Raw genomic sequence first — 27,561 nt, 5'->3', positions numbered from 1 at the left:
AATTGTTATTGTTGGCTTCAACAACACTATTAAGTGTTACTGTAGACCATTCCACCCAATAACCAGAATATACAGGGATTTTCAAGGTCACAGGGGAACATGCTGGGCTTCCTAGGTGGTCCAGCGGTTAAGAATCCACTTTGCAGTGCAGCAGATACCAGTTCCATCCCCGGTTCAGGAGGAGCCCACGTGCAGCAGCTACTAAAGCCTGCGCACCACAAGACAAGACGACAAAACGGGAAGCCCATGCACTGCGACTAGAGAGCTGCCCCAGCTGACCGCCAACAGAGAAAGGCTGCGTGGTCACAACAAAGACCTAGCAGACTCCAAAAAAAAAAAAAGAGAGAGACCATATGCTAGACCAAACGATGAACTTTAACAAATTTAAAAGCACTGAAATGATATAGACTATGTTCTTTTACCACATGGAATTAAAATCAGTAACAAAAAGCTACCTGGAAATATTAACTATCTGGAACTTGAGCAGCACACTTGTGAATACCCTAGAGATCGTCATCGCTGAAGCGCAAGGCCCCAGGTGGCTTCTGCCTCCCTGGAGACTCTGGTGAAGAATCCGCCTGCAGTGCAGGACGCTCAGGTTCGATCCCTGGGTCAGGAAGACCCCTGGAGGAGGAAAAGCAACCACTCCAGTTTCTTGCCTGGAGAATCCCATGGACAGAGGAGCCTGGTGGGCTACAGTCCACAGGGTGCAAAGAGTGGAGCAGGACTGGGCACACGCACGTACACACACGTCAGGGAGTGCCTAGGAGTCCTGCAAGGGAATCTGCAAGAGGGCCTGGCTTTCAGCCGCCCTGATGGAGAAAAAGGAATCCTGACTTTATGAACAGGGATTCCCAAGTGGCACAGTGGTAAATTTGTCTGCCATTGGAGGAGATGTGGGTTGGATCCCTGGTTTGGGAAGATTCCCTGGAAGAGGAAATGGCAACCCACTCCAGTATTCTTGCCTGGAAAATCCCATGGACAGAGAAGCCTGGTGGGCTAGTCCCTGGGGTCGCAAAGAATCATGACTGAGTACCACCACCACCAACAGATATCAAAATAATAAAAGCACAAGATATCAAAATCTGAAGCTAAACTGGTGCTTTGAGAGAAATTTATATCTTTAAAGTGCTTATATTAAAAATTTGTTTAGATTCAAGTTTGTAAATTAAGAAGACAGGAAAAGAGAAGCAAACTAATCCTAAAGGAAGGACATAATAGAGTGGATGTTAATGAAATGGTTCTTCAGAAAGTTCTATAAATGGTTAAACCTCTAGCTAGAATGAGGAAAAAGAGAAAAACATAAATTATCCATATCAAAAGTAAAAGGTGGGATGTAACCAGAGTTTACAGATACCAAAATCACTTTAAGGAAGTATAAATAATTCATGCCAATAAATTTGGTAACTTCAGAGAAATGGACAAACTCACTGACAATCACAAATTTTAAAACTGACATGAGAAGAGAACCTGAATTATTAAAGATATTTAAGTTGTTATTGAAAATCCTCCCTCCCCCATAAAATTTCTGGACTAGACTGCTTCACTGATGAATTTTATCAACCATTTAAGAAAAAACTGCACCAATCTTATGCACTTTTTCTTTCAGAAAGTAGAAGCGGAAATACTTCCAACTCATGAGGTCAGCTTTTCTTACCCTGTCCCCAAAGCAAAGACAATACAAGCAGAAAACAAAAACAAAAGAACACTACAGACCAATATTCATGAACAATGCCTCGCAATTCTTAACAAATGGTTTGTTTTCTTTGAGAAGTTGTACAGTTTTTGCTTTTATGCTTAGGCCTGTAATCTATTTTAGGTAAAATTTCACATCCAGTGTTAGTTTCTTTCTTTTTTTTTTCTTTTTAATTTTTTTATTAGTTGGAGGCTAATTACTTCACAACATTTCAGTGGGTTTTGTCATACATTGATATGAATCAGCCATGGATTTACACGTCTTCCCCATCCCAATCCCCGCTCCCACCTCCCTCTTCACCTGATTCCTCTCGAAACATCCCACCCTCGCCTTCTCCCAGAGTTCAAAAGTCTGTTCTGTATTTCTGTGTCTCTTTTTCTGTTTTGCATATAGGGTTATCGTTACCATCTTTCTAAATTCCATATATATGTGTTAGTATGCTGTAATGTTCTTTATCTATATGCAGATGAATGGATAAGGAAGCTGTGGTACATATACACCATGGAATATTACTCAGCCATTAAAAAGAATTCATTTGAACCAGTCCTAATGAGATGGATGAAGCTGGAGCCCCTTATACAGAGTGAAGTAAGCCAGAAAGATAAAGAACATTACACCAGTGTTAGTTTCTAATGACACCATGCTCTTCACTTTGCTAGACAGGCTGAATGTCCACAGCATCACATACTCCCAGAATAGCACTCAGCATCACTCTTCTCTAATTGTTCCTCCCCCTCTCACCCCAATTAGAATTCTCACTCTTCAGGGCAGATACCAAACCCAAGTCCTCTCTGAATCTCGCCTAGCACAATTCGTGCTTCAGAGCAGGTGCATAATAAACATTTGGGAGTCATGTTTGGTTCTCATCTCCCTCTTTTCTCTTTTCCACACCTGCTCTGCTAAAAAACTTTTAATTCCTGCCCATCCTTCTTTCTCAGTATCTCTTGAATTGTTTATTTTCACTAGTTCATCCCCCTACTTTAGTATATACAGGTTGTAACAGGCATCCTGTCTTGAGATTCTTCTCTTCCACATCCATCTCCAAACCACTGTGAGGTGAATCCTCCCTAAGAGGCTCTGCCATGCTTTTGTTTGATAAACTTTACTGAATAAAGTTTAAACACTTTAGCTTGGCATTCAAGACACTCTGTAGCCTGGTTTCAACTTTATTCTCTCAGACTTCTGCTACTCCGTATTCCCATATATGCCATTTTCTTCTGCAGTACCACAGCTGCATGGCTGAAATTCTAACCATTTTCTGAGACACACTGCAGCGTTAGCTCCTATGGGGAGTCTCCCCACCTGGCCTAGAGGGACACAGTACCTCCTTTTCTTTGCACTCTTATAGTGCTTAGGGAGACTGCTCCCTAGGTTTACAATAAAAGACTATTTACATACATTTCTAATCTTTCCTTTTAGACTCCTGGCTCTTAGAGGGCAGGACTGTGTTTTTGCCTTCCACATTGCTCCTAGGTCAGTATCTTTTCTACAGAAAGAAGTAAATGCATATTTCATATCTAAGGTACAGTGAAAACAGCAGAAGGCCCTTGTGGCAAACTGCATTCTCCAAAGAAACACTCCTCTCAGACACAGCCTTCTGACAGTGTGACTGACATTCTTCCCATTAAGAGATGGGGGCTTATGTTCCCTTTCATATCTAGATAGGCTGTGATCTGTATGATTCTGAGACTAGGTCGTAAAAAGCAAAGCAGCTTTTATCTGGTTCTCTTTGGGATGTTCATGCCTAGATATCAGCCATCACGCTGTGAGGAAGAGCGAGTAGCCTCAGGGAAAGGCCACGTACAGGTGTTTCAGCTGGTGTCCCAAACAGCAGCGAGCATCAACCCCAGACGCGGGAGTGAGCAGTGAGCAAGCTTCAGGGGATCAGTCCTGCGCTGTCAGCTGAGGACCCCAACATCATGGAGCAGAGAAGTGCCATCCAGCTGTACCCTTTCTGAATTCCTGGCCCATAAAATCTGGGAGCGTAATAAAATGGTGCTTGTTTTATACCATGAAGTTTGGGGCTGCACATCGATAGTTTAGTGCAAGTCTTTTCATTTCTTTGTATCAGATACTACTAAAAAATTTTGTGTGAAAACTATATCAAACTAATGGAAAAATACTTTAACACTTTCACAGACCTGTATACCCTGAAAATGTATTAAGAAATCAGAAATCTCTAGAAGGTATGTGAATTTTATAAGTGATTTTTAGTATTACGTTTCTCTTACCTTTTCAAACTTCAATTTCACTGGTTTAGGGTTGGTAGCAGTTACGGCTTCAGCAATTTCTTGCCCAATCTTAAAAGACTGTTCCTTAGTGGCTCCTTTCAGTAGCACAAACATACTAAGAGGATTAAAAAATAGAGTACGGTAATGAGGAAGTTGCAACAAATTCTCATCAATAATAATTTTCCTGCCTAATACTATAATACCAGGGAAAAACTTTCCCCCTTACTCTTCCTTATTAAGTTGCTTCCTATCTGAGCTTTCTTATTTTATCACCCTTGCCTTGAGTACCCATGATGTATCTTGTTACAGATCCTGAAAGCATCTCATGTTTCTAGTTTAGCTACACACAGACCAGTCAGTACAGCTACCAAGAAGGTCCTGAGTCATTCCTATACATTTACGGCTTTTTATGACACACAGTTATGTCAGTCACAAAATAAAAGGTGATTAGAAAGAAATGGAGAATTTACTTGTGATATGGGAGAAAATTTCCTTTCAGAACCACCCAACTAGGAAAAGAACACACACATATAAAACATGTTCACTGAAGAACAATTAGCAAAAGGCACAAACAAGACAGCCACTTATGATCTCACTGTTCAGACAAAGACACTAGAACTAGAGAATCTGTGCATCTTTTGTGTACACCTGTACATCTTTTCTCATTTGGGGGGTCACAGGTTATAAAGTCTGATAACTTTCCCCTTTCATTTAATAGTGTATTATGAACATTTCCCCACGTTTAGTTCTTTTACATTATTTTAACAGTTCTGTATTTCAATGTATGGATACTGTCATTAAATTTTTTTCTAATATTTCATATGTAACAGTGAACATGGCACACACTCCATGTTCTTAGAATAAATTCCTAAAAGTAGAATTTCCAGATAAATGGTATACACTAAAAATATTTTCTGAAAGATAATGTGAAACTGAATTCCAGAAAGCATTTTTTTTTTTTGCAGAAAGCTATTTCTGATGTATAATCCACCAGTAGTATATACAGATACAATTTGCATATAATGAAATGAATGTACTGTAATTTTATAGTTCATGAATACTGACAAATGTTTAAGACTTGTGATGGGCTGAACTGTGTCCCTTAAAGTTCTGTGTTGAAACCCTAACTCCCAGTATCTCAGAATGTGACTATAATTGGAGACAGGGCCTTAAAAGAGATGATTAAGTTAAAATGTGGCTCTAATTTAGGTGGTTAGGGTGAGCCTAATCTGGTATCCTTGGAAGAGGAAACGAAACAAAGAAACACCAAGGCTGCACATGAACAGAGGAAAGGGCATGTGAGGACAGAGTAAGAGGTGGCAACCTGCAAGCCAAGCCAAGAGGCTTCAGGAGAAACCACACCTATTAACGCACGCCTCCATCCTGGACTTCAGTCGGAATTTTAAGAGAGTAAATTTCTGTGATAGCCCTAGAAAACTAACACATCTGTGTAACTCCCATCAGAATCAAGATACAGGACATTTTCATGACCCCACGGAGTTCCCTTGTATTCCTTTGCAATAATTCTCCACTCCACTTTGGGTCCCAAGCAACACAACTTGCTTTCAGTTACTATAATTTTGCTTTTTCAAGAATTTTATATAATATACAAAGCTAATATACTTATGTCGGGATTCTTTTACTCAGCATAATTTTGACATATACCCATATTGCTGAAGTAACACTAACTAGTTCCCTTTTAATGCTGAATAGTATTCCATTATATGGATATGTCACATTTGTTCATTCATCCATTGATGAACATTTGGACTGCAGTTTTGGACTATCAATAAAGCTACAATTAAGAGTTGCATCAGGGGTTTATGTGGACTGAAGCTTTCATTTCTCTTAGGTATATATCAAGAGTAGGACTGTTGAGTCATATGCTAAGTCATATGTTTTACTTTAGATGTAAATACCAAACTTAAAAAAAATTATTATACTTAAAATGTTTAGATGCAATGATGGAGGAAAGTGTTTATACACACATTTCTAAGTTCTAGAACAGAGAAAACCAAGCTGTGGTAAATGAAATCAGGTAAATGGTTGCCTAGGGGTATGGGATGAAAATGAGGGACTGACTGCAGTGGGGCATGGCAGAACTTCAACAGGGACAGAATGTTCTGCATCTTGACTGGGGTGGCAGCTGATTACATGTGTCTATACACTTTGTGTGCTGAACTATATACACTGTGTACTTTGTTAAACAATATGTCTTGGTAAAGCTAATAAAAAACTAAAGTTATAAATACATGTTAAAAATTATTACAATAATATAAATATTTGAGATTTTACCTAGCAGTGTTAGTAGGTTTACTTGAGTTCATCTATGCTCTTTTGGCCAGTTATAGTTGGAGGTAAGCTTCAAGAGAGCTGACCAGGATTAATGGGAGTTTTTGGTCACTTAACAGAATTAAGGTGACTAGCCTACAAAGAGAGTGATTGTCTTAAAGGAGTGATTGTCATTTCACATGGGATGGAGAGTTGAGTGGGGTATTAGTCCCCCAGGAGGCCTTTTCTCAGTTACACGCAGATTAATTTCCTGAGGGACTTTTTGCTCTCGTTCCCTAGCACCCTTCTGCTGCCCTGGATGTGTGTGTTATCAAACGTCCTTCCCTATCCTGCCTGAGAACCACTATTAGAGAGAGCTTCAATAGCTGACGGAAGTAGGTCTGTCCCACTAAGGTGGGGCAAATATTGTTGAGAACCACAATTATATCTGCTCTTGAGAAACAAACACCCTTCTGACAGACTAATTTTGATGCTATGGTAACCGATTTTCCTTAGCTAGACTCCAAGATTCATAAAATCAGCAGTCTTGAAACTGGAGGGAGCCAATGGTCATTCATCATCATGTATCAGATGTGGTCTGATGATAGCCTGAGAGAGGCTAAAGTGATTTTTTGATGGCCATGCAATCAGGAGCATAGCTAGAAAGTGACTCCACATCTCACTCTTGAGAAAGAACTTTCCTTCCATCAAGCATTCATCTGTTATCCCTAGAGCAGTGCTTCTCACTATGGTATCACTACTGTCCTCTCCAAAAAAAAAGTTAAAAGTAAATTTAACAAGAGAAAGTAATTAATAAGGAATAAAATATTGTTGGGTACAGCTGATCTTTGTGGGGCCCAGATCCACCGTACTATCTAAGCGGTTTGCTCCTCAAGGACCGATTTGTACTCCGTTGGGGCAAATGTCATTACTGTTGAGAATGCATGCCCTAGAGTAAATTGTCCTCATTCAGTATATTTCAGTAAGCATTACTGAATGAATCAGATGGTGAATGGTGATCAAAAGTTCTAATGATACTACAAATACATTTCATTGATTAGAATCATAAAAAAACCTATGATACCTGATGTAGTAGTGAAAGTTGCTCAGTCACGTCCGGCACTTTACGACCTCATGAACTGTACCCACCAAGCTCCTGTGTCCATGGAATTCTCCAGGCAAGAATACTGGGAATGGGTAGACATTCCCTTCTCCAGGGGATCTTCCTGACCCAGGGATCAAACCCGGGTCTCCTGCATTGCAGGCAGTTTCTTTACCATCTGAGCTCTAGGTCTTACTAGTTGTGTGATCTCAGACACACTTCTTACCCCAGGGGAACCTGCTCCTAAAGAGCACCTGAGAATGGGCCTCCTAGGGTTTTCTGCCACCCACATGGAAACTCTGACCCAAAAGTCCTCTTCCAGTCTGACAGTCTGTGTTTTTTGATTTGTTTGATTTCCTAAAAATCTTAAAGGCTCAACAACATAACTACAATCAGAGTCATGCCAATTTCTGATTCTGGGTGTGTGTTGTCAACCACTGATGTTTATGACCCTGAATTAAATTCAGTAATTTAAAGTTTTTCTCCTCTTCCCTAATTATTTTGTGAGCAGCTCTGGAAAACTATGTCCCAGTAATTTTTCTTTTGCTAGACCTCTCAGCAGAAGTAGTTTTACAGAGCAGTGTAAATACTCAAAGTGAGGAGTGGCTTTTGATGGGGAACAGTAGAGACTATGGATAAATGGGGCCTGGATAACTTGAAACTATCCCCACCTGTTGATAATGAAACAGCTGCTATGTGAGGGCAAGGTCTTATTCAGCATGAATATGATTATGCTGATTTTATGTGCACTAAAAAACTGGAGAAGATTAAATGCTGTTTAAAGATTAGCTGGAAGCTATTTTCAGTGATTAGAAGCATTATTTCTGACAGGTCCACTGCACTGTAAAGTGATCAGATCTCCTGAGGCAAGTGCTCTTAGAATGATGTGACTTTAAGCCTTTAATATGAAAAGAAAATTTCAGACTCCAAGAAACTTGCATAACCCCTATATTCTAGAAAAATTTTAATAAGTCATATAAGTAGGATATTACATAAATAACTGGGCCCTGAAAAATATCAAAGTAAGCCAGGTTGAGGTTATTTTTAGGATTCAAAGGCAGTCCTATCCTTTGTCAGCTCATGGATGATGGGCTTTAGGAAGTCTGAGCCTCTGGAATCAACGCGAAAACTGTATTTACCTACATGAACTGTTTAGGTAAGAAGGGCAACAGATTTTGGGGCCCAGTGAAAAGTGAACCACTCATACCTTTGGCAACTGTCTTTCAAAAACAGTTTGATTATTTTAAGATATATATTTAAATTCAGAGACCAGCAGCTATCTGAGGAATTCTTCACATTAAAAACTCTTTATTTAAACAGACTAGACTCCTGTATATACAGTTTTTACAGATCCCTATCTAAATACTTAGGGGTTCCCAGATGGCTCAGCAGTAAAGAATCCACCTGCCAATGTAGGAGATGTGGATTTGATCCCTGGGTTGGGAACATCCATCCCTTGGAGAAGGAAATGGCAACCCCCTCCAGTATTCTTGCCTGGAGACTCCTATGGACAGAGGAGCCTGGTGGGCCACAGTCCAGAGGGTCGCAAAGAGTTGGACACAACTAACCCACCATCATATCTACATACTTGCTACCTGGAGAGATGCCATGGGAATCTTCACAGTCTTTGGCTCACAAAAACTGGAGAGAACGTAGATAGAATTCTATTCTTAGGAAGGATTACCCTTAAGGCATTTCAAACACTGAAATGAATATCTGAAGAGATGCAAAAGGACAACTACAAAACACAAAGTTCATTACCTGTCAGTATCACCATAGACAACCCTGGCACCCCATTTCTTGGTATCATTCACCAGTTTAATAGCTCGTTCCAAAGTTTCTCTGGCTTTGTGAACAATACTATCACCAACCTGTTGGTACAAACACATTGGAAAAAATTTCTTAATAGAGTTTAGTATAAGACAATAGACTTTAATGTATAATACTTAATTTTCATTACTGAATATCTCTAAAAATGAAACAAGGAGAAAAGAACACTGAAAAGAAAACAAAACAGTCACCAGTGCCATTCATTATTCCTTCTTCAAGTACTCAAGAAGAAAATGGGGTGGTGAATAATTTAGAAGAAGAAACCAATCAACATACAGACTTGCTTGTGTGAGTGTATCCGTAAGTACAATGGTCTGCACTGTATACAAGGATAGCTATATTTGATCCTAGAAGAATAAACCTTATTTATTCAAGGACTTTCTAATATGTATTTATATCGGCAGGAGACCACACTATGTATATGCATGTATGTGCATATCAAAATTTTTCTGTTGGAGTGTTACAATAATTTCTTTCAGTATCATTAAAGCACTCAAAGCCAAAGCCGGTGCACTGGGACAACCCTGAGGGATGGGATGGGGAGGGCGGTAAGGGGGGTTCAGGACGGGGAACACATGTACCCGTGGCTGATTCATGTCAGTGTATCGCAAAACCACCACAATATTGCAAAGTAATTAGCCTCCAATTAAAATCAATTAATTAAAAAAAGTTTATGCTGAACCTAAATCTCAGTGATTGGTTATACATAATTTTTATATTAATGCTGAATGCAAAGAGAAATGCATAATTATATGATGGAAAATACATCACAGTTTTCAATTTAAATCAGGTAAGCACACATATGTCTAACAAGTGTTCTTTCATTGGTGATTGGTGAGTTTTAACAACGATCATGGCATAAGCTGACAAAGCAAAAAAGATGGTTCATCTTGACAAATATGAGAAGCAAGCTAATTATATTTCATAGTTAAATAAATTAAGGAGGCTAGTATAGCACTGCTGCTTCATTTATTAAACTCATTAAAGTTAAAGGCTGGGGAAACTGCTGTTCAGCACAAATGGAACATTACTTTTTAAAGTTTTAAAGTAAGAATTATGCACTTTTGCAAACAGTATTTATAATGATCTTTCCCATTTTACTGTAAAATATGAACTATATGAACTAAATGCAGGACTGAGTAGTAATTAAAAGGCTGTTTAAAGATGTTTACAAAGGAAATATTAAGTATATGAACAAAGGAATAAACTGATCACAGAAACTTAATTTGGTTTTTAAATTAAGATAATAAATCCTGTTGAGACCTTTTGTGCATTAGAAAACCTTGAGAATATGAACTACAACCTAATACATTAAAATAATCAATCATGTCATCTAATCGAAATTCAAGTTTAAATAAAATATTCAATCTGTGTTTTGCCACTTTCACAAGATAAAAATATGTGATAGCAAATAGTTAAATGGGCAAGCCATCTAGAGTTAGAGTCAAATATGATTTTGAGATCTACAAATACAAATCAATACACACATACACTGATCCTAATGTCTGCCTCCTGCCATCTACTCTGACCCATTTAAAACTACATCTGGAAGAGTCAGAACTCTTGCAACTGGCCCTGAGGTCCATGCACTATGAAGGATTCAGGCATGAGAGGGAGGGGCACCGCTGAGCACTGAGGGAGAAGAAAGGAGTGGGAATTACATTAAAACTGATTCTGCTACTTTGTACTACAGTTCCTAATAAAAAACATTACAGGGCTAAGAGAATAGATTTAAAAAGAAGAAAAATTAATTGGTTTCACAATTTAGGCAATGGCTGGGATCCTGAAAAGTCATAATAAGGAAGATATTTAAAGTAAAAATTCTCTGAAAAGAATGCTGGTAAGGATGTGGAGAAAAGGGAACCCTTGTGCACTGTTGGTGGAAATGTAAATTGGTGCAGCCACTATAGAAAACAGTACGGAGGTTCTTCCAAAAATTGGAAGTAGAACCACCATACGATCCAGCAATTCCACCTCTGGGTATTTATCTGAAGGAAAAAACTCTTAACTGGAAAAGATACCTACACATCCCCATGTTCACTGCAGTGTTATTTACAACAGCCAAGACATGGAAATAAGCTAAGTGTCCGTGATGGATGAATGGATAACGAAAATGTAGTTTATATACAATGAAATATTATTTATCTATACAAAAGAAGGTAATCTTGCCATTTGCAGCAAATGGATGGGCGTTGAGAGTTTTATGCTTAGTATTTTTTTTAACGTTTCATTCTGTATTGGGATATAGCTGATTAATAACACTGTGACAGTTTCAGGTGAACAGCCAAGGGACCCAGCGATACACACACATGTATCCATTCTTCCCCAAATGACCCTCCCATCCAGGCTGCCACATAACATTGAGCAGAGCTCCATACACTATACAGTAGGTCCTTGCTGGTTATCCATTTTAAATATAGCAGTGTGTGCATGACCATCCCACACTTACTAATCCCTTCCCCTGGCAACTATAAAAGTTCGTTTTCTAATAAGTGTGAGTCTCTTACTGTCTTGTACGTAAGTTCATTTGTATCATTCTTTTTAGATTCCACATATAAAGGATGTCATACAATATTTCTCCTTCTCTGTCTGACTTGCTTCACTCAGTATGACACCCTCTACATTCATCCATGTTGCTCTAAATGGAATTATTTCACTTTTTTTAATAGCTGAGTAATATTCCATAGTATATAAGTGCCACATCTTTTTTATCCATTCCTCTGCCAATGGACAGTTATGTTGCATTCATGTCTTGGCTATTGTAAACAGTGTCACAATGCACATTGGCATGCATGTATCCTTTCAGATCAAGCTTAGATGCATTCAATCTATAAATTTCCTTCTAAGTACTGTTTCTGCTGATCTCCACAAACTGGTAAGTTCTATTTTCATTTAGTTCAAAATAATTTAAAAATTTCTCTTGAGATTTTTTTCCTTTGACCCGTGTGTTATTTAGAAATCGGCTATTTAATCTCTAAATATTTGGGGAATTTTCCAGCTATCTTTCTGTTATTGATCTCTGCTGCTGCTGCTAAGTTGCTTCAGTCGTGTCCGTCTCTGTGCGACCCCATAGACGGCAGCCCAGCAGGCTCCCCCGTCCCTGGGATTCTCCAGGCAACAACACTGGAGTGGGTTGCCATTTCCTTCTCCAATGCATGAAAGTGAAAAGTGAAAGTGAAGTCACTCAGTCGTGTCCGACTCTTCGAGACCCCATGGACTGCAGCCCACCAGGCTCCTCCGTCCATGGGATTTTCCAGGCAAGAGTACTGGAGTGGGGTGCCATCGCCTTCTCCTTATTGATCTCTAGTTTAATTCAATTATGATCTGAAAGCAGAATACACTATATAATCAATTCTTTTAAAGTTATTAAGGTATATTTCATGGCCCAGAATGTGGTCTATCTTGCATGTTCCTTGTGAGCTTAAAAAGAATATGTATTCAACTGTTTTTGGATGAAGTAGTCTGTACATGCCCTTTTATTGTGTTGTTGAGTTAAACTATGTTCTTCCTGATTTTCTTTATTTTCTATGTTGCCTTTGCCTTGTTCCTATTTTTAATTTCCACTCTTTTACTGCTTTTTTGGTTTTGACTATTTTATATTACACATTAGTTATATTTCTTTTTAAAAAACTTTTTATGGTGGCTGCCCAAAATCCTGCAATATTTATATTTACTTTCAATACACCATTTTCAAAACCCACTAAACCACTTCACAGGTAGTGTGGGTACTTTAAAATGAAAGAATCCTAATCTGTTCCTCCCAGTCCTTGTACCATTTGTCATTCATTTTAGTTATACAAATGTACATATGTAAAAATACATCTAACCAAATACTTTTTTGCTATTATTATTATTATTATTTTTTTGCTATTATTATTTTGAACAGACTGTTACCTGTTAGATCAATTAAGAGAAGTAAAAGGGCTTCTTTTACCTTTACTTATTCCTTCTCTGATGCTCTTCCATTCTTTTGTGGATCTAGGTTTCTGACCTATTGTCACTTTCCTTCTCTCTGAAGAACTTCTTTTAACCAAATCTTGCAAGGCAGGTCTATGCCAACAAACTCCCTCAAGTTTTATATGTCTGAGAAATCTTAATTTCTCCTTCACTTTTGAATGATAATTTTGTACAGTATATTTTATTCCATTTTCTTCTTGCCTGGATGGTTTCTGAGGATAAGTTGCATATAATTCTTACCTTTGCTTCTCTATAAGCAAGGTGGTTTTTACCCTTTGGCTTCTTTGAGGACTTTTAACTTATTGTTGATTTTCTGCAGTATGAAAATGATGTCCTTGGGTTTAGGGTTTTGTTTTCTTTTTTTTTTTTGCATTTATTCTGTTTGGTGTTCTCTGAATTTCCTGGATCTGTAGTTTGGTGTTTGACAATTTGCTCCTATTGTTCTTCAGTTGCTAAATCATGTCAGACTCTTTGCAACCCCATGGACTACAGCATACCAGGCTTCCCTGTCCTTTACTATCTCCCAGAGTTTGCTCAAATTCATGGTCTTTTGAGTTTGTGATACTATCTAACCATCTCATCTTATGCCTCCCTCTTCTCCTTTCGCCTTCAATCTTTCTCAGCATCAGGGTCTTTTCCAATGAGTCGGCTCTTTGCACCAGGTGACCAAATTATCGAAGCTTCAGCTTCAGCATCAGTCCTTCAATGAATATTCAAGGTTGATTTCCTTTAGGACTGACTGGTTTGATCTCCCTGCTGTCCAAAGGACTCTAAAGAGTCTTCTTCAGCATCACAGTTAGAAAGCATCAATTCTTCAGCACTTCTTAATGGTCCAACTTTAACATCCGTATGTGACTATACCTGACTACTGGAAAAACCATAGCTTTGACTATACAGACCTTTGTCAGCAAAGTGATGTCTCTGCCTTTTAATACGCTAAGTTTGTCATAGCTTTCCTTCCAAGGAGCAAGTGGATGTCTGACATTAATTAGGGGAAGTTCTCAGTTATTGTTCCAGTATTTCTTCTTTCTTTCTGGAATTTTTATTACATATATATCACACTTTCTGTAGTTGTCCTATAGTATTAGGACATCTTTTCCTTTCTTCTTTTCAGTTTTAGCAGTTTCTACCAAGAGTTCTTCAAGCTCAGCGATTCTTTTCTTTGCCATGTTCAGTGCAGTTGTCAGAGGCATTTTTCATTTCTTTTACAGTATTTTTGATTTCTAGCACTTCTTTTTAATTCTTTCTTAGAATTTCCACCTCTTTGCTTATATTGCCCATCTGTTCTTGCATGCTGTCTATTTTAGCCATTGGAGGGAGTTCTCAGCATCCTAACCATAGTTTTAAATTTGCAGTCTGATAGTTCCAATACCCCTTCCCTATCTGAGTCTGGTTCTGATGCTGTCTTTGTTTCTTCTGTGTTTTTGGCTTTTAGTATGTCTTGCAATTCTTTTTGACAGCCAGACATGATGTACTAGGTAAAAGGAACTGCTATAAACAGGCCTTAAGTAATGTGGAAAAGGTGTTGGGGAGAGAAGGATGTGCTCTTTAGTCCTAAGAGTAGGTCTCAGTTTTTCAGTGAACCTGTGCCTCTGGACTACAGACTTCATAAATAATTTTCAATTTTTTACCCCACTTTGGTGAGACAGGATGACTAGAGCAGGCCAGAGTTATTTTTCTTCCCTGTAGAAGGCTAGAGCAGTTGGAGTTGAGTATTTCTCTTTTCCCAGGTCAGTTAGGCTCTGATGAAACTCCAACAGCTTGGGCTCTGGTTAAATAGTTTCTCCTGAGGGCAGACTCTGTTAAACACAGAACACTCTAGTGTATTTCAAAATGGTTCTTTTCCCCTCTCTGTGCCAGAAGCACAAGGACATTTTTCACTGATATTCACCATGAAAACCTAATTCACCAGAAGTGTGGGGACCCTGATGACTGGGTCCCTTGGGGTTTTTTCTCTCTCAGATTTGTTCACCCTGAGCCTCCAGCAATTCATCAGTTATGGTTCTGTTTTCCCTACCGTGGCACTGGTTCTCAGACTTGTGCTCTTGGATTATGCTCCGGTAAGCTGTGAGTCTCTGTATTCACCTGTTGGGCCTCTTCAGCTGGGGGGAGGGGTACCAGTTTACCCTGTGACTTCGCCTCTCCGACAGATCTAAGAGGAGTTGTTGACTTTTCCGTTTGTTTGGCTTACTTGGTGGGAGGACAGAGTGGAGACTTTGAGTTTCTTACATGCTGGACATATAGCCAGAAGTCCCTTGCACAAGTTTTTGGAGTTTACTTTGCCTACTGTGAGCTGTCTGGGGACTTTATATTGTTCCACTGCTTTTCCTTTGCTGAACTACTGCAAATATGGCATACCACAATGCTCTAGCCCTCATGTGGCCTGAAAAGATCATCAACCAAAAAGAATACTCTGTTCTTTTCTTAAGTAGTGAACTATTGTGTTACTCTGTCATACTAGTTTGTATTTATGTCAAATTAACACCCTAACTTAGTAAATAATAAGAAATTAGTCTTTTTAATGAAGAGTGTCTTAATTGATGCTTTTGAACTGTGGTGTTGGAAAGACTCTTGAGAGTCCCTTGGACTGCAAGGAGATCCAACCAGTCCATCCTAAAGGAAATCAGTCCTGAATATTCACTGGAAGGACTGATGTTAAAGCTGAAACTCCAATACTTTGGCCACCTGATATGAAGAACTGACTCATTTGAAAAGACCCTGATGGTGGGAAAGACTGAGGGCAGGAGGAGAAGGGGACAAAGGAGGATGAGATGGTTGGACTGCATCACTGACTCAAGGGAGATGAGTCTGAGTAAATTCTGGGAGTTGGTGATGGACAGGGAGGCCTGGTGTGCTTCAGTCCATGGGGTCACAAAGAGTCGGATACAACTGAGCGACTGAACTGAACTACTGCAAAAGAAAGGTTTTACTTCATACTAGTATAAATACTAGTATACTAGTAAATATGGAATGACTTTTTTTTTGGATATTTAGAGAAGACAAATGAACTTGCCTCAGATCTCTGTCAATACATTAGAAGGAATTATCTCGCACCAGTGTTACTGTGAACAGTGCTGTAACGGTGGCACAGAAACCTCACGCCAATAACTGGTCATGATAGGGTCATCTAGATTATGCAGAAATGTGTATGCTGATTTCTAAAATCACCATTAAACAGAGTGCTCATAGAGAAAACCCACAAATCCCTAAGAAGATGTATGTCTATAAGCCCTGGTTTAAGAAAAACTGATACTATGTCATGGAAATGAAACACTTTAGTCTAAAGTTTCAAACCAAAATGTTTCAGTGAACAGGTAGTCATTTAAAGCTGCTTTAGTCTCTTTTAAAAAAAACCACAGACTTGTATCACTTACCTCAATGCATGGCATTCTCCCAGAAAAATTGGCAGCTGTATAGCCAAATGTGACATTTGCTATCAGCTTAAGTCCTAGCTGACGTGCCTCAAGCATTCGTGAAAGGGCTCTGTCCTGCTTGTAAGCCTTCATCGACCGCTTCACCATGAGTCTAGTCTTCAAAATCTCTTCAAGCATTCTTGGTAGCACACCCTTTCTTACTGAAGGCTATCATAAAGGAAAAAAAAAGAATGTTTAGATCCCATAAATATCATAGATTTAGATAATTAAGAAGGAAGCACAAAGTATAACAATGGCCAACTGTCATGAATTGAAACAAACAATAAGAGTGGCCACAAGACCAGTGGCCGTCAATATAAAATCATCACATTTTCTTTCTTTTGAAGAGGGCTTTTCTCCTAAAAGGTTCCTGTAATGTTTATAAATCTACTGTAGCACTACTATGTGAGTTCAGAGACCTCCAGGAAGGAGGATGCCAACTAGTACGTAAAAGACCATACGCGTTCAGAAGGAAATTTTGTCAAAACTTTGATCCAAACCCCCACTCTTTCAGAAAGACACACGGGATTTGCATCACTCATAACAGACCTCAGTTTTAAAAGATCTCATCCTAGTGACCCCACACAGTGATCTGCATGGAACTCCATTTATCTACCTTGGAAGAATGATGAGCTGGGTTGACTCTGCTGACATTCAAACCTGCAGTTCCAGGGACTCTAGGTATTTCAAATCTGATGCTTAGACCACTAAGCCATCCCCTCCGGCCTATATTTATTAGCAATCTGGAAGAGGGGATGAATAGTGAGGTGATAAAATTTGTTGACGCCAAAAAGAAAAATCATTTGTATTAATCAAGACTAGGGAGAATTTACGAGAACTCCACTAGGAATGAAAATCACAAAACAGTATTAACTTTGAAGATGATTCACAGACACGTGCAAGGTAATGCATGTCAGACTGAACAATTAAAATCTCAGGGATAGTATAATCACACTCCTGAATACTAAAAAAATAAAATAAAATAAAAATCTAACTTTCATTAAGTTTTACACATTGGGTCAAAATGTAGATGCAAGTTCTTATAATGCTGTTAAACGGAGATAAAATAATAAGCTACTAGATATGTGGCAATGAAAACATATTCTAACCTCTAATTCATTCTGTGTACCTTTTGAAGCAGCCATGTTTATGTTAAGACATGAAGTGTTATTTGTTAAATTGTAACATTTTCCAAAATGGAATATATCATGAACTCTTGTGGTAAAATTTTTCCTAATATCTAAGTGGCTAATTTTAGAGTACTCTTTAAATACAGCATCCTTGGATTGGTAGAGAATGATGCTACTTTTGCTAAGTACACCAGAATGAATTTGAGGGCTAGTGGGGCCCATGCTACCACCACCAACCACTCTACTGTCCCATGATTCTTACAGACTCACTGCTAAGGAAATAGAAAAAGGAATGAAGTTGGCATATGAGAGGCAATATAATCTTCTCCTAGATCTCTTCCTATTTGCCTTTGATTTATTCACTTATGAGGCTTTTTACTCTCTTTTTGAGGGGAGACAGAGAGAGAAAAAAGGACTCGATTAAGTCTGGGTATCTTCTTAAAAATATAATCAATAAATATATTAGAATATCATTTCTAAGACAGTCTTAATTGAAAATATATAGAATTGGTAAAGTGTATGCATTAAAGCAGTTGTAATCTTTGTAAGTTAACACTGTTGTGGTTATCACATAGCTAGCTAAGTCTACCAGATTCTAATAGAGGGCAGGAGGTATATATGCAATCTATTTCTTGCAATAGTTCATTAAAAAACTAAAATCTAACAAAAGATTTTAAACCTAAATTCATGCAAAATAAGATTATTAAAAAATGATTTAAAAAATTTCTTAGAAGATTCCTTGTATCTTTGATATTTTTGAGATATTGAAGTAGCTTTTTTTTTTTTTGTATTATATGCCAACAATATCTAGACCATTAGCTCTCCAAAGGTTAAATCACAGTTGATATCTTTCATTTATATGAGATTATTACCTTGACAAAAGCTATTCCATTGGGGGACACTGTGATATCATGCCTAATTTGGTAAAGTAAATCTGGAGGTACTCTTAGAGAGGTACAGCCAAATTTGAACTCATCATACCTGTTAAGGAAAAAAAAAAAATCAAGCAAATACTTTCTCAAATCATAGAACAGAGACTCTGGGCAACTTTAGGAATCTTTCTAATTCTATTGGAAATTCATTTTTAAACATCTAAACATGAACTCATATACTTAGTAATGTTTATTTGTTTAGCTACCAAAAAGCAGCTCTTCAAATACAATTTATTAAAAGAAACATTTCTTAAATGGCATTATTCTAAAACATATGGGAAAGATCTATACTAAAATACCAGATTTCATCTCAACATAGGACTACTTTACACTAAATTACCTAAAGAAAAATTTAAACCTTAAATAAAAAGACTGTAAGGGCTTCCCTAATAGCTCTGTTGATAAAGAATCTGCCTGCAATGTAGGAGACACCAGTTCAATTCCTGGGTCGGGACGATCCACTGGAGAAGGGATAGGCTGCCCACTCCAGTATTCTTGGGCTTCCCTTGTGGCTCAGCTTGTAAAGAATCCGCCTGCAATGTGGGAGACCTGGGTTTGATCCCTAGGTTGGAAAGATCCCCTGGAGAAGGGAAAAGCTACCCACTCTAGCATTCTGGCCTGGAGAATTCCATGGACTATAATCCATGTGGTCACAAACAGTCGGACACGACTAAACGACTTTCACTTTCAAAAAGACTGTAAACAACTTTTCCAAATTCCTATTCTTATTAAAAAGACAGAATTACTGATACAGTTCCCATAAAAGCTTTCTATAAGCAGTGAATATACTTCAGACTAAAACTATAACACTTGGTTTTAATTACACAAAAATATTATAAAGGAAGGCCATTTCTTACGAAAAAAAATTTGGTTGATATGAATAAAATCTAACATTTGGCAATGTAACTTTTTAAAAGAAAACTATTTCTAAGAAAAGTCAAGAGGAAGTCACAGCTAAAGTTATAAGATCATAATCCTCAAACTGTTCCACTGAAAAGTGATTTATACCAATAAATTTTATATAATTCTTATTCAACAGAAGGTAAGCAAGATATAACAAATATAACAAAGATTATATTTACCAAGATATAACAAATATGTCTTATTTAACAGATATACGTGAAGAATGAAACAAATAAATTGCAAGGCTGATCATATTTACAGTCTTGTTCACATGAGTTACCTATCCATGATGCTGAATTAGTCATACAATGACCCACATACACACAACTACAAAGAGCGGACTAGCTGTATCACAGCCCATTCCTCCTGCTCAGGAGGGCAGGCTCATATTCAGAGAGACACTCAAAGTCTTAAGTTTAGTAAGAAGTATGATGTATAACAAAATAATTGTAAATGTGAAAACAACTTACTTCCCCAAGTTTTCCACATGACCGAGGCAGGTGGAGAAACAGTAGTTGTATGCAATCACAATAGAAGGATACAGTGACTGGAAATCCAAGACGAGAACAGAGTTGCTGTAGAAGCGAGACTCGGGCTCCATGATGAGGGGCACGCACTGCGGGGCTCTCATCTGCGATCTCTGCTGTACGCTGGGTGTCACAGGAATGTAGTTCATCGGTTTAGCAATACGCAACATCATCGACTCCACACGGTACTGCAGGCAGAGGCGGAAGGAAGGGGAGAAGAAGAGACTTAAGAACAAATACACTGGTCTTCTGAATATGTCGAGAATCAGGTGGGAGATGTTCTGTTCTTCAGAATACAGCTGCATGACTTTCTCACACGACAGTTACATAGTATTGGTTATTTAATCAGCTTTTATAACTTTTATAAAAACTATAAAATATGTCAAATAACTTATACAGTAAGTCAATTTTAAAAAGACAGAATTACATTTAAGATTTAAAAATAGCCAAATCATAATAAAAGATGTAGAAGAGACAGCTGTACAATGTAACAATTTCATTAAAAAAGCTGGCCAATAATCTTTCAAAAATTTATTCGAGAAAACTAGAGGATGGCAATCAGGAGACTTGAGATGGATAAATGTTATCTCAATTTCCCAAGAAGGAAACACAAGGATTCCAAAATGGAAAGACAGGTTAATAATGGTTCGTCACAAAAATTAATCAAGCAGTTATTGATCATTTATAGTAACAGCTATAAAGTGGACAGTCTGTAGTTTGGAGGGGGGAAATAAAGCACTCACAAGAACCAGTATAGGTTCCCTGAAATGTTCTCATATGGTTTTAAGGTATCTCTCTGCCTTTTATTATAAGCCAGCTCAAATAGGCTTTGAAACTCATGGGAGTATAAATAAGTAAAATCAATATAAAGCAATAAAATAAAATACAGCAACAAGTATTGCTAAAGTAATTAGAGCTCTAGGTTTCCTATATTTACTGAATTGGTACACTGGGGAAATGTTATAGACATAAAATAATTAAAATAAAAGATTTTATGAGGTTAAGGAATCTGAGTGATTTAATATAGTATCCCAGATGGCTTAGCACAGTGTTTATTTAACATAATAAAAGTATTCAAATAAATATTTGTCGAATAAAAGCAGGAAACCATTTCAGCAAGACATTTAAACAAAATCTTTCATTATATCCTTGGGAATCTAATTAGAGTGATATAAGTTAAATGGCTTCTAAGGTCCCATTTTTCTTTAATATTTAAAAAAAAGTGATATAGCCCACTTATATTGATTCCCAAATCCTCCTTCCTTTTTTTTTTTTTTAAATATTAGTTATCTGTTGGAAGTTTTGGAACTCCCAAAAGTAGAACTGTATAACAAAAGAGGTAGACTTTTTTTTGCTGCTTCTCCAGTTCTAAGCAGCTTTCAAAGCATCCCTAATCACAATGACAGTATTTAGGAACATAATATCATCCTCAAGGGCACAGCCATTTATTTTTTTAGTACCATGTAAAACTCAGCAGTGGTCAAAAAGTTGGTATGGAGAGAAAATAAAAAACTAAAGCTATTAAGTGAAATTAAGCTTTTCTAGAAAACAAAATGACAGGATTTGATTAACCAGCTACATATTAGTTGGTACCAGACACAAAGTTAAAAAAATCAGATCATCTCAACTTCTCCAAAGTATATCATTCACACAGAACTTTCAAGTGTATAAGAAAATTGATTTCCTACCTGTGAACCCCTTGTCAGTACATGTAAAAACTGAATGCCAAAAAGTCTAGCCATTTCACTGGTTTTCCCAATTAGGTCCAGCTGTTCTAACATTTGGAGATTTCCACGGACACGGCTAATATAATGATCAACCATTTTCCATCTGTTAAAAGAGAATCCAAGCTATGAACATTTGGGAAAAATTTGGGTATTTGAAACTAGTACATTTTCATTATGCCAAAAACTACCTATTAAAAGTGAAGTTACTTTAGAAGGGAGTCATGATGGAGTCTTTAGCAAAATATGTTAAGGGTAGATAAAGATTAGAAAATTGCAGATATTTCAAGGGCATAAAACCTAGTGGAAATATGTAAAGTTCAAAACAGTACTTGTGATAAGGTGATAAGATTAATTATTTTCAATATTTTGCTTGATCTTACTCTGTTTTTGCATTGGCAAGCAGTAACACTCTCTTAGATGCCACTGCTGATGATGCAATAATTACATAATTATAATTATTTTATCTATAGGCTTTTAAAGAACATGGAAGCTTTGAGTCATCACTGTTAATACCAGTCTCAAATAAAAGTATGCACTGGAGTCTTATGGGAAGAAATGGTAATTTGGTTGGTGGAGATTTAGAAAAATCAGGAAAATAATTTTAATGAGACCACACATAAGGTAAACAAATATGTCATAGCAGTATTTCCTGTGAAAACTTAAACCTTGACTTAAACCTTGAAAACCTCTTTACCCTACCTTTTTATAAATAAGCAAATAATAGGGCTTCCCTGGTGGCCAGTGGTAAAGAAGCCACCTGCCAATGCAGGAGACACAGGTTTGATCCTTGGGTTCAGAAGATCCTACATGCGGTGAGCAACTAAGCCCAAGTACCACAACTACTGAGCCTGTGCTCCAGAGCCCAGGATTTGCAACTATTCAGTCCATGTGCTGCAAGTACTGAAGCCTGCGCACCCTAGAGTCCGTGCTCCACAACAAGAGAAGACACCACAATGAGAAGCCTGTGCATGGCAACTAGAGAGTAGCCCCCTCTTGCAACAACTAGAGAAAGCCTGTGCAGCAATGAGGACCTAGTGCAGCCAAAAAAAGCAAACAACAAAAACCTTCACCAAAGTTATGAAAGAAGTTTTGATTTTAGTATTATGTTATTAGACTATAAAAATGACTCAAAGATATATGATAAAGAATAAAACCTATTCATTTAAAGAATATAAAGTTTCAAATATACTGCAACTTTTAATTATGTGGTTTTTGAAACAAGATAGTCATATAATAGTTCAATAAAATTATTTAAAAAACTGTTCCTAAGACACATGATTAATCCATACAAAAAATGAGAAAATGAACATGAAAAGAAAAAAAAAAAGAAATCACCCTATAATTAAAAAGATAATAAAAGTGTTAGGATGTAGAAAAATTATAACCCTCACACACTGCAGTGGGAATGTAAAATACTGCAGTTGCACTGGAAACAGTCTGGCAGTTCCTCAAATTGTTAAAAACAGAGATTTAACAGAGTATGATTGACCAATTCCACTCGTAAGGATATGTCCAAGAGGAAAGGAAATATTCATTTACACCAAAACTTGTACAAATATTCATAACAGCATTTTCAAAATAGCCAAAATGTGCAAATAACTCAGGTGTCCATCAACTAATGAATGAGTAAGTAAAATGTGGTTTATACCCACACAATGGGATATCATTTGGTAAAAAAGGAAGTATTAACACATACTACAACATGAATGCATCTGGACTGTATATTCTGAAAGAGGCCAGTCACAAAAGGCAATATACTGTATGATTCCACTTATATGAAAGGTCCAGAACAGGCAAATTTATGGAGACAGAAAGTAAGTTAGTGGTTGCTTAAAATGGGCATGGGAGGGAGGAGGTGGTGAAGAAGGGAGGGTTGGAGGGTGATGGCTACAAGATGAAGGGTAATGGAAATATTCTAAAATTTATTGTGGTAATGGTTGCTCAACTTGAATACAATAAAAACCACTGAACTGTACACTTTAAATGGGTGAATAGTATGGTATGTGGGAGAATTACATCCAAATAAAACTGTTAAAAAGAATGAAGCAAACAAAAAAAAACCCCTTAAACTTTATTAATACTCAATTTTTAAAGTAAAATTAATAGAAATACTGTTCTATAACTTGCATTTTTTACAATGTACTGTGACTATTTCTCCACATTTATGTATTTTTTATAGCTATTGAGTATACTATTGTATGGTTGTAACAATTTAGTGGATTTGTTGAGTATCTTTCATTTCTATAAACAATGCTGTGGTGAACATTTTTCTTTTGGCCACCCCACGTGGCATGTAGAATCTTAAGTTCCCCAACCAGGGATGAAACCCACACCCCCTGCAGTGGAAGCATGGAGTCCTAACCACTGGACCACCAGGGATGAGCATCTTTGTAGTTAAGTCTATGTATAGATGTTTAAATATTTCCTTAAGATAAATTCCTAGATTTGGTCTTTTTAATATGAAGTGACACACTGCTTTTCAGATAATCTTAATAATTTACATTCATACTAGTAAAGTGCTTCTATGCATCTTTGTCAACACTAGGGATTGCAATTTTAAAAATTATTTTAGTTTGACAGGCAAAAAAACTACAGCACACTTTAATATGTATTATTTTAGATCATTCATATAATCCTTCAATAATACATACAGCCAAATGTAAAGCTAAGATAATGCATATATGTGGATTCAGTCAATTCTTTTAAAAATATGAAGTCCAGTTTCTTGATTTTACTTGGCAAAAAGATACTTATCATCCTATGTTAACACCTAATTAGATGTAGCAAAATATACATTTAGAGCACTCTAAGGTTTATAAACAAACCACTGAATGTAGTTATTAATGTTAAGTTTAATATCAAGTTTCATTTTATTTACTGGTATATAACTTCTCCTAAGCTTCTATTTCTATAGGGCTTGGATCATAAACTCAGTACTTTCTGTGATTTCACTTCGCTTCCTTGAGCTTCCTTAAAGGAGATTGGAGGACAAGTGCACATGCTCAGAAAGCAGTTACTCCAAATATAGCAAATTGTTTTTAAGGCTCAATCTTCCTATCCTCACCATCATATGTCCTTATAATTCAGTAAGCAGCTCTATTAATTTTAAGACTATGTTCTTTATTCAGATATTTTCTAAGCTTATTAACTATCCATTTTACCTTTAAAGAAAAGCAGAGGTGGAAACTTTCATTTCAGATTACAGAAGAGTAACTGGTACTAGACTAGCTCTCCTGGATAAAAGATTCAGGGTAATTGTTTCTGGGCAGTGACCCAATAGGCAGTGCAGGACGATGCTCCTTGAGAGAATGGAAACTGATATAAGATGAGCCTCAGGTTGCCTGGAGATAACTGCCTAAACCCAATGCAGTATGCTAGGTCTGAGCAAAGTGTGGCTATACTGCTAAGCCGAGAAGACAAGAGTCTAGAGTTCAGGCAGGCTGTATCTGCAATCTGTGGAAAAGGGCATCTGTGCAAGGGGCAGGAGTTAGGAGTTAGTAGTACAGATGGGGGTTTCTTGTGAGTGGCCCAGGGCTATGCTGAAAAATGAGCAGGGAGAGGCTTACTAGAGAGTAGCTCTGGAACCGAACTTGTAAGACAGTGTTGTAGTTGAAGGTCTGGCCATGCCAGAGTGGAGAGACTTCATTAACCCCTTATGAACAATCTAAGCATTCAGCTGAGAGCTCAGAAAAACCATGTCTTGGGAGTAAGGCATAAAGGTCACTGCAGGCATACCTAAAACCAAGCACTAACAATAGGCCTGTGGGATAGAATATAGAGACCAAGTCTTGTCCACTTGGAGGGACTTAGCACTTTCAGTTTTCCAGAGATTCATCTTAACAAAGCATAAAAAGCAGGTATGCACAAGCTCAAGGTGATCAGCCAATAACTGAATTGCTGGCTGGAACAAAAATAAACATGCTTCAGAGGAGGATAATAAAAATCCAGAATCTGTACAACAGAACATCAGTACTATCCATTATATAATCATGCAAAGAAACAAAAAAACATGACCCACAGTGAAAAAGTAGTCAACAGAAACTAACACAGAGATGGCCAGGTGCTGAATTTAGAAACTATTTTCAAGATACGTTCAAAAATCTAAAGAAGAGATATTCAAAAAGTTAAAAGAAAAATACAGTCTTAATGAGTGGACGGGGAAATCAGCTGAATACAGAAACTATCAAAAGAAAAAACCAAATGAGAATGTGGGACTGAAAATAACTGAAATACAAAATTTACTGGTTGTTCTTAACAGCAGGTTGGTGACAACAGAAGAAAGTTAGTAAACTTAAAGATAGATCATTAGGAAAAAAATGAAGAAAAATGTACAGAGCCTGAAGGATCTGTGGGACACTGTCAGTTAGTATAATATACATAGTAAATTATGGAAAATAAAGGCAAAAAGAAAAAAACTTGAAAACAGCCAGGAAAATATAATTCTGCTTCAGATGTAGAAAGCTGCAAAAGCACGTCATTCCAGTCTAACAATGATAAAAACCTGGATAATATACAAAATTGTAAGTTTAATTGAAGCCAAAAGTAAGTTGAGGTTGTAAAAGAATCAGGTGAACTAAATTTCATAGTTTCAAACCCATTGAAGGATAGACAGGACACATAACATATTTCATCTTTGGTAGAGAACAGGAGGGAGAGGCAACTGTCATAAAAGCAGGTAAGAAGGAAACAGTTAACATGTTATTAAATTCTTAAAGATCATGTATGAGCCAGCATGACTAGAATCACTGGAAGCCCTAGACACTAGGACAGGGCACACAGGAATGAAACCTTGCAACTTCCTCCAACCCTTCTCTCACATGAAACCTTGAGCTGCTGTGGGACCAGGAGGAAACTCTCCAATCCTTAGGGTTTATGCAGAGATTCACTATCTTTGGGAAAAGAAGAGATGCCAAAGATGTCTCTGGCTGGGAGAAGGTTGGTAGTAAAAGCTGCACTAGAGGGAAGGGGCAGGAAACCTCCCCTGTTTCAACTGTGAGCCTTGTACCAAGTACAAGCAGCAGTTGTTTACCACTAGGAAAGGGGAAAGAAACATTCCCACCATAGCTTTCAGGCAAAGAAACACCACTGCAGAGGCAGGAGTAGAAGTGTAAGCCATTTTCCTCTGTGCGAGAGTCAGGAAACCTGCTTGGACCAGGACCTGGCAGTGATGCAAAGCGGAGGTCCATCGCCATGGTGGGATGAGCAGGAATGCTGAAGAAGCCTCATCCCCAGGGCCTAGGAAAACAGGAACTCTCAAAGACTAACTCTGGGCCTGGGGAAGTGAATAAACCCGTCTTCACTCTGAGCCTGTGTTCTCTGTGTACAGAGTAACAGCAGCAGCAGCCATCCACTCATTAAGCCTGACTTTTCCATACACTGGAAAAAGGAGAATGACTGTTGAATCCTCATCAGAAATAATGAAGGCCACAGGAAAAGGGAAGAAAATCTTTAGAGCAGTGAAAGAAAAAGAATTCTCAACTCCAGAGTTAGTGAAAATATCATTCAAATATAAGGGTGAGATGAAGACATTTTCAGATAAATAAAGGTGAGAGAATTTGCCTCCAGCAGTCTTGCACTAGAAGAACTGAAAAGAAAACAATTCAGCAGTTTCTTAAAAGATTGAACATGCTAATCACGTGACCTGGCAATTTCATTCCTAGAGAAATGAAAACGTATGCATATAGTTTTATTCACAATAGCCTCAAACCAGAAACAACTCAACTGTCCCTCAACAGGTGACTGGGTCAACTGTGGTATCCTCATACAAATGAATATTATTCATTAATATAAATAGGAACAAACTCTGGTTTGTGCAACATGGTTGAATCTCAAAAAACACGCG

The 27,561-nt window shown here is 37.6% G+C and overlaps 1 protein-coding gene across 3 annotated transcripts in view; it reads right to left on the bottom strand.

Moving 5' to 3' along the window:
- REV3L (REV3 like, DNA directed polymerase zeta catalytic subunit) overlaps positions 1-27,561 on the bottom strand; it is a 178,972-nt gene that overhangs the window by 11,316 nt on the left and 140,095 nt on the right. For all 3 annotated transcript variants that reach the window (XM_061131892.1, XM_061131893.1, XM_061131894.1), the window contains 6 exons: positions 21,681-21,822; positions 19,936-20,180; positions 18,503-18,611; positions 16,462-16,668; positions 9,062-9,171; positions 3,928-4,042 (listed from right to left, as the gene is read on the bottom strand). In XM_061131892.1, the coding sequence (XP_060987875.1) occupies positions 3,928-4,042; positions 9,062-9,171; positions 16,462-16,668; positions 18,503-18,611; positions 19,936-20,180; positions 21,681-21,822 (928 nt within the window). The remainder of the gene's footprint in view (positions 1-3,927; positions 4,043-9,061; positions 9,172-16,461; positions 16,669-18,502; positions 18,612-19,935; positions 20,181-21,680; positions 21,823-27,561) is intronic.

This window comes from Dama dama, chromosome 28, assembly GCF_033118175.1.
Source record: "Dama dama isolate Ldn47 chromosome 28, ASM3311817v1, whole genome shotgun sequence".
Lineage (NCBI taxonomy): Eukaryota > Metazoa > Chordata > Mammalia > Artiodactyla > Cervidae > Dama > Dama dama.
This window is presented reverse-complemented; position numbering and strand designations above follow the sequence as displayed.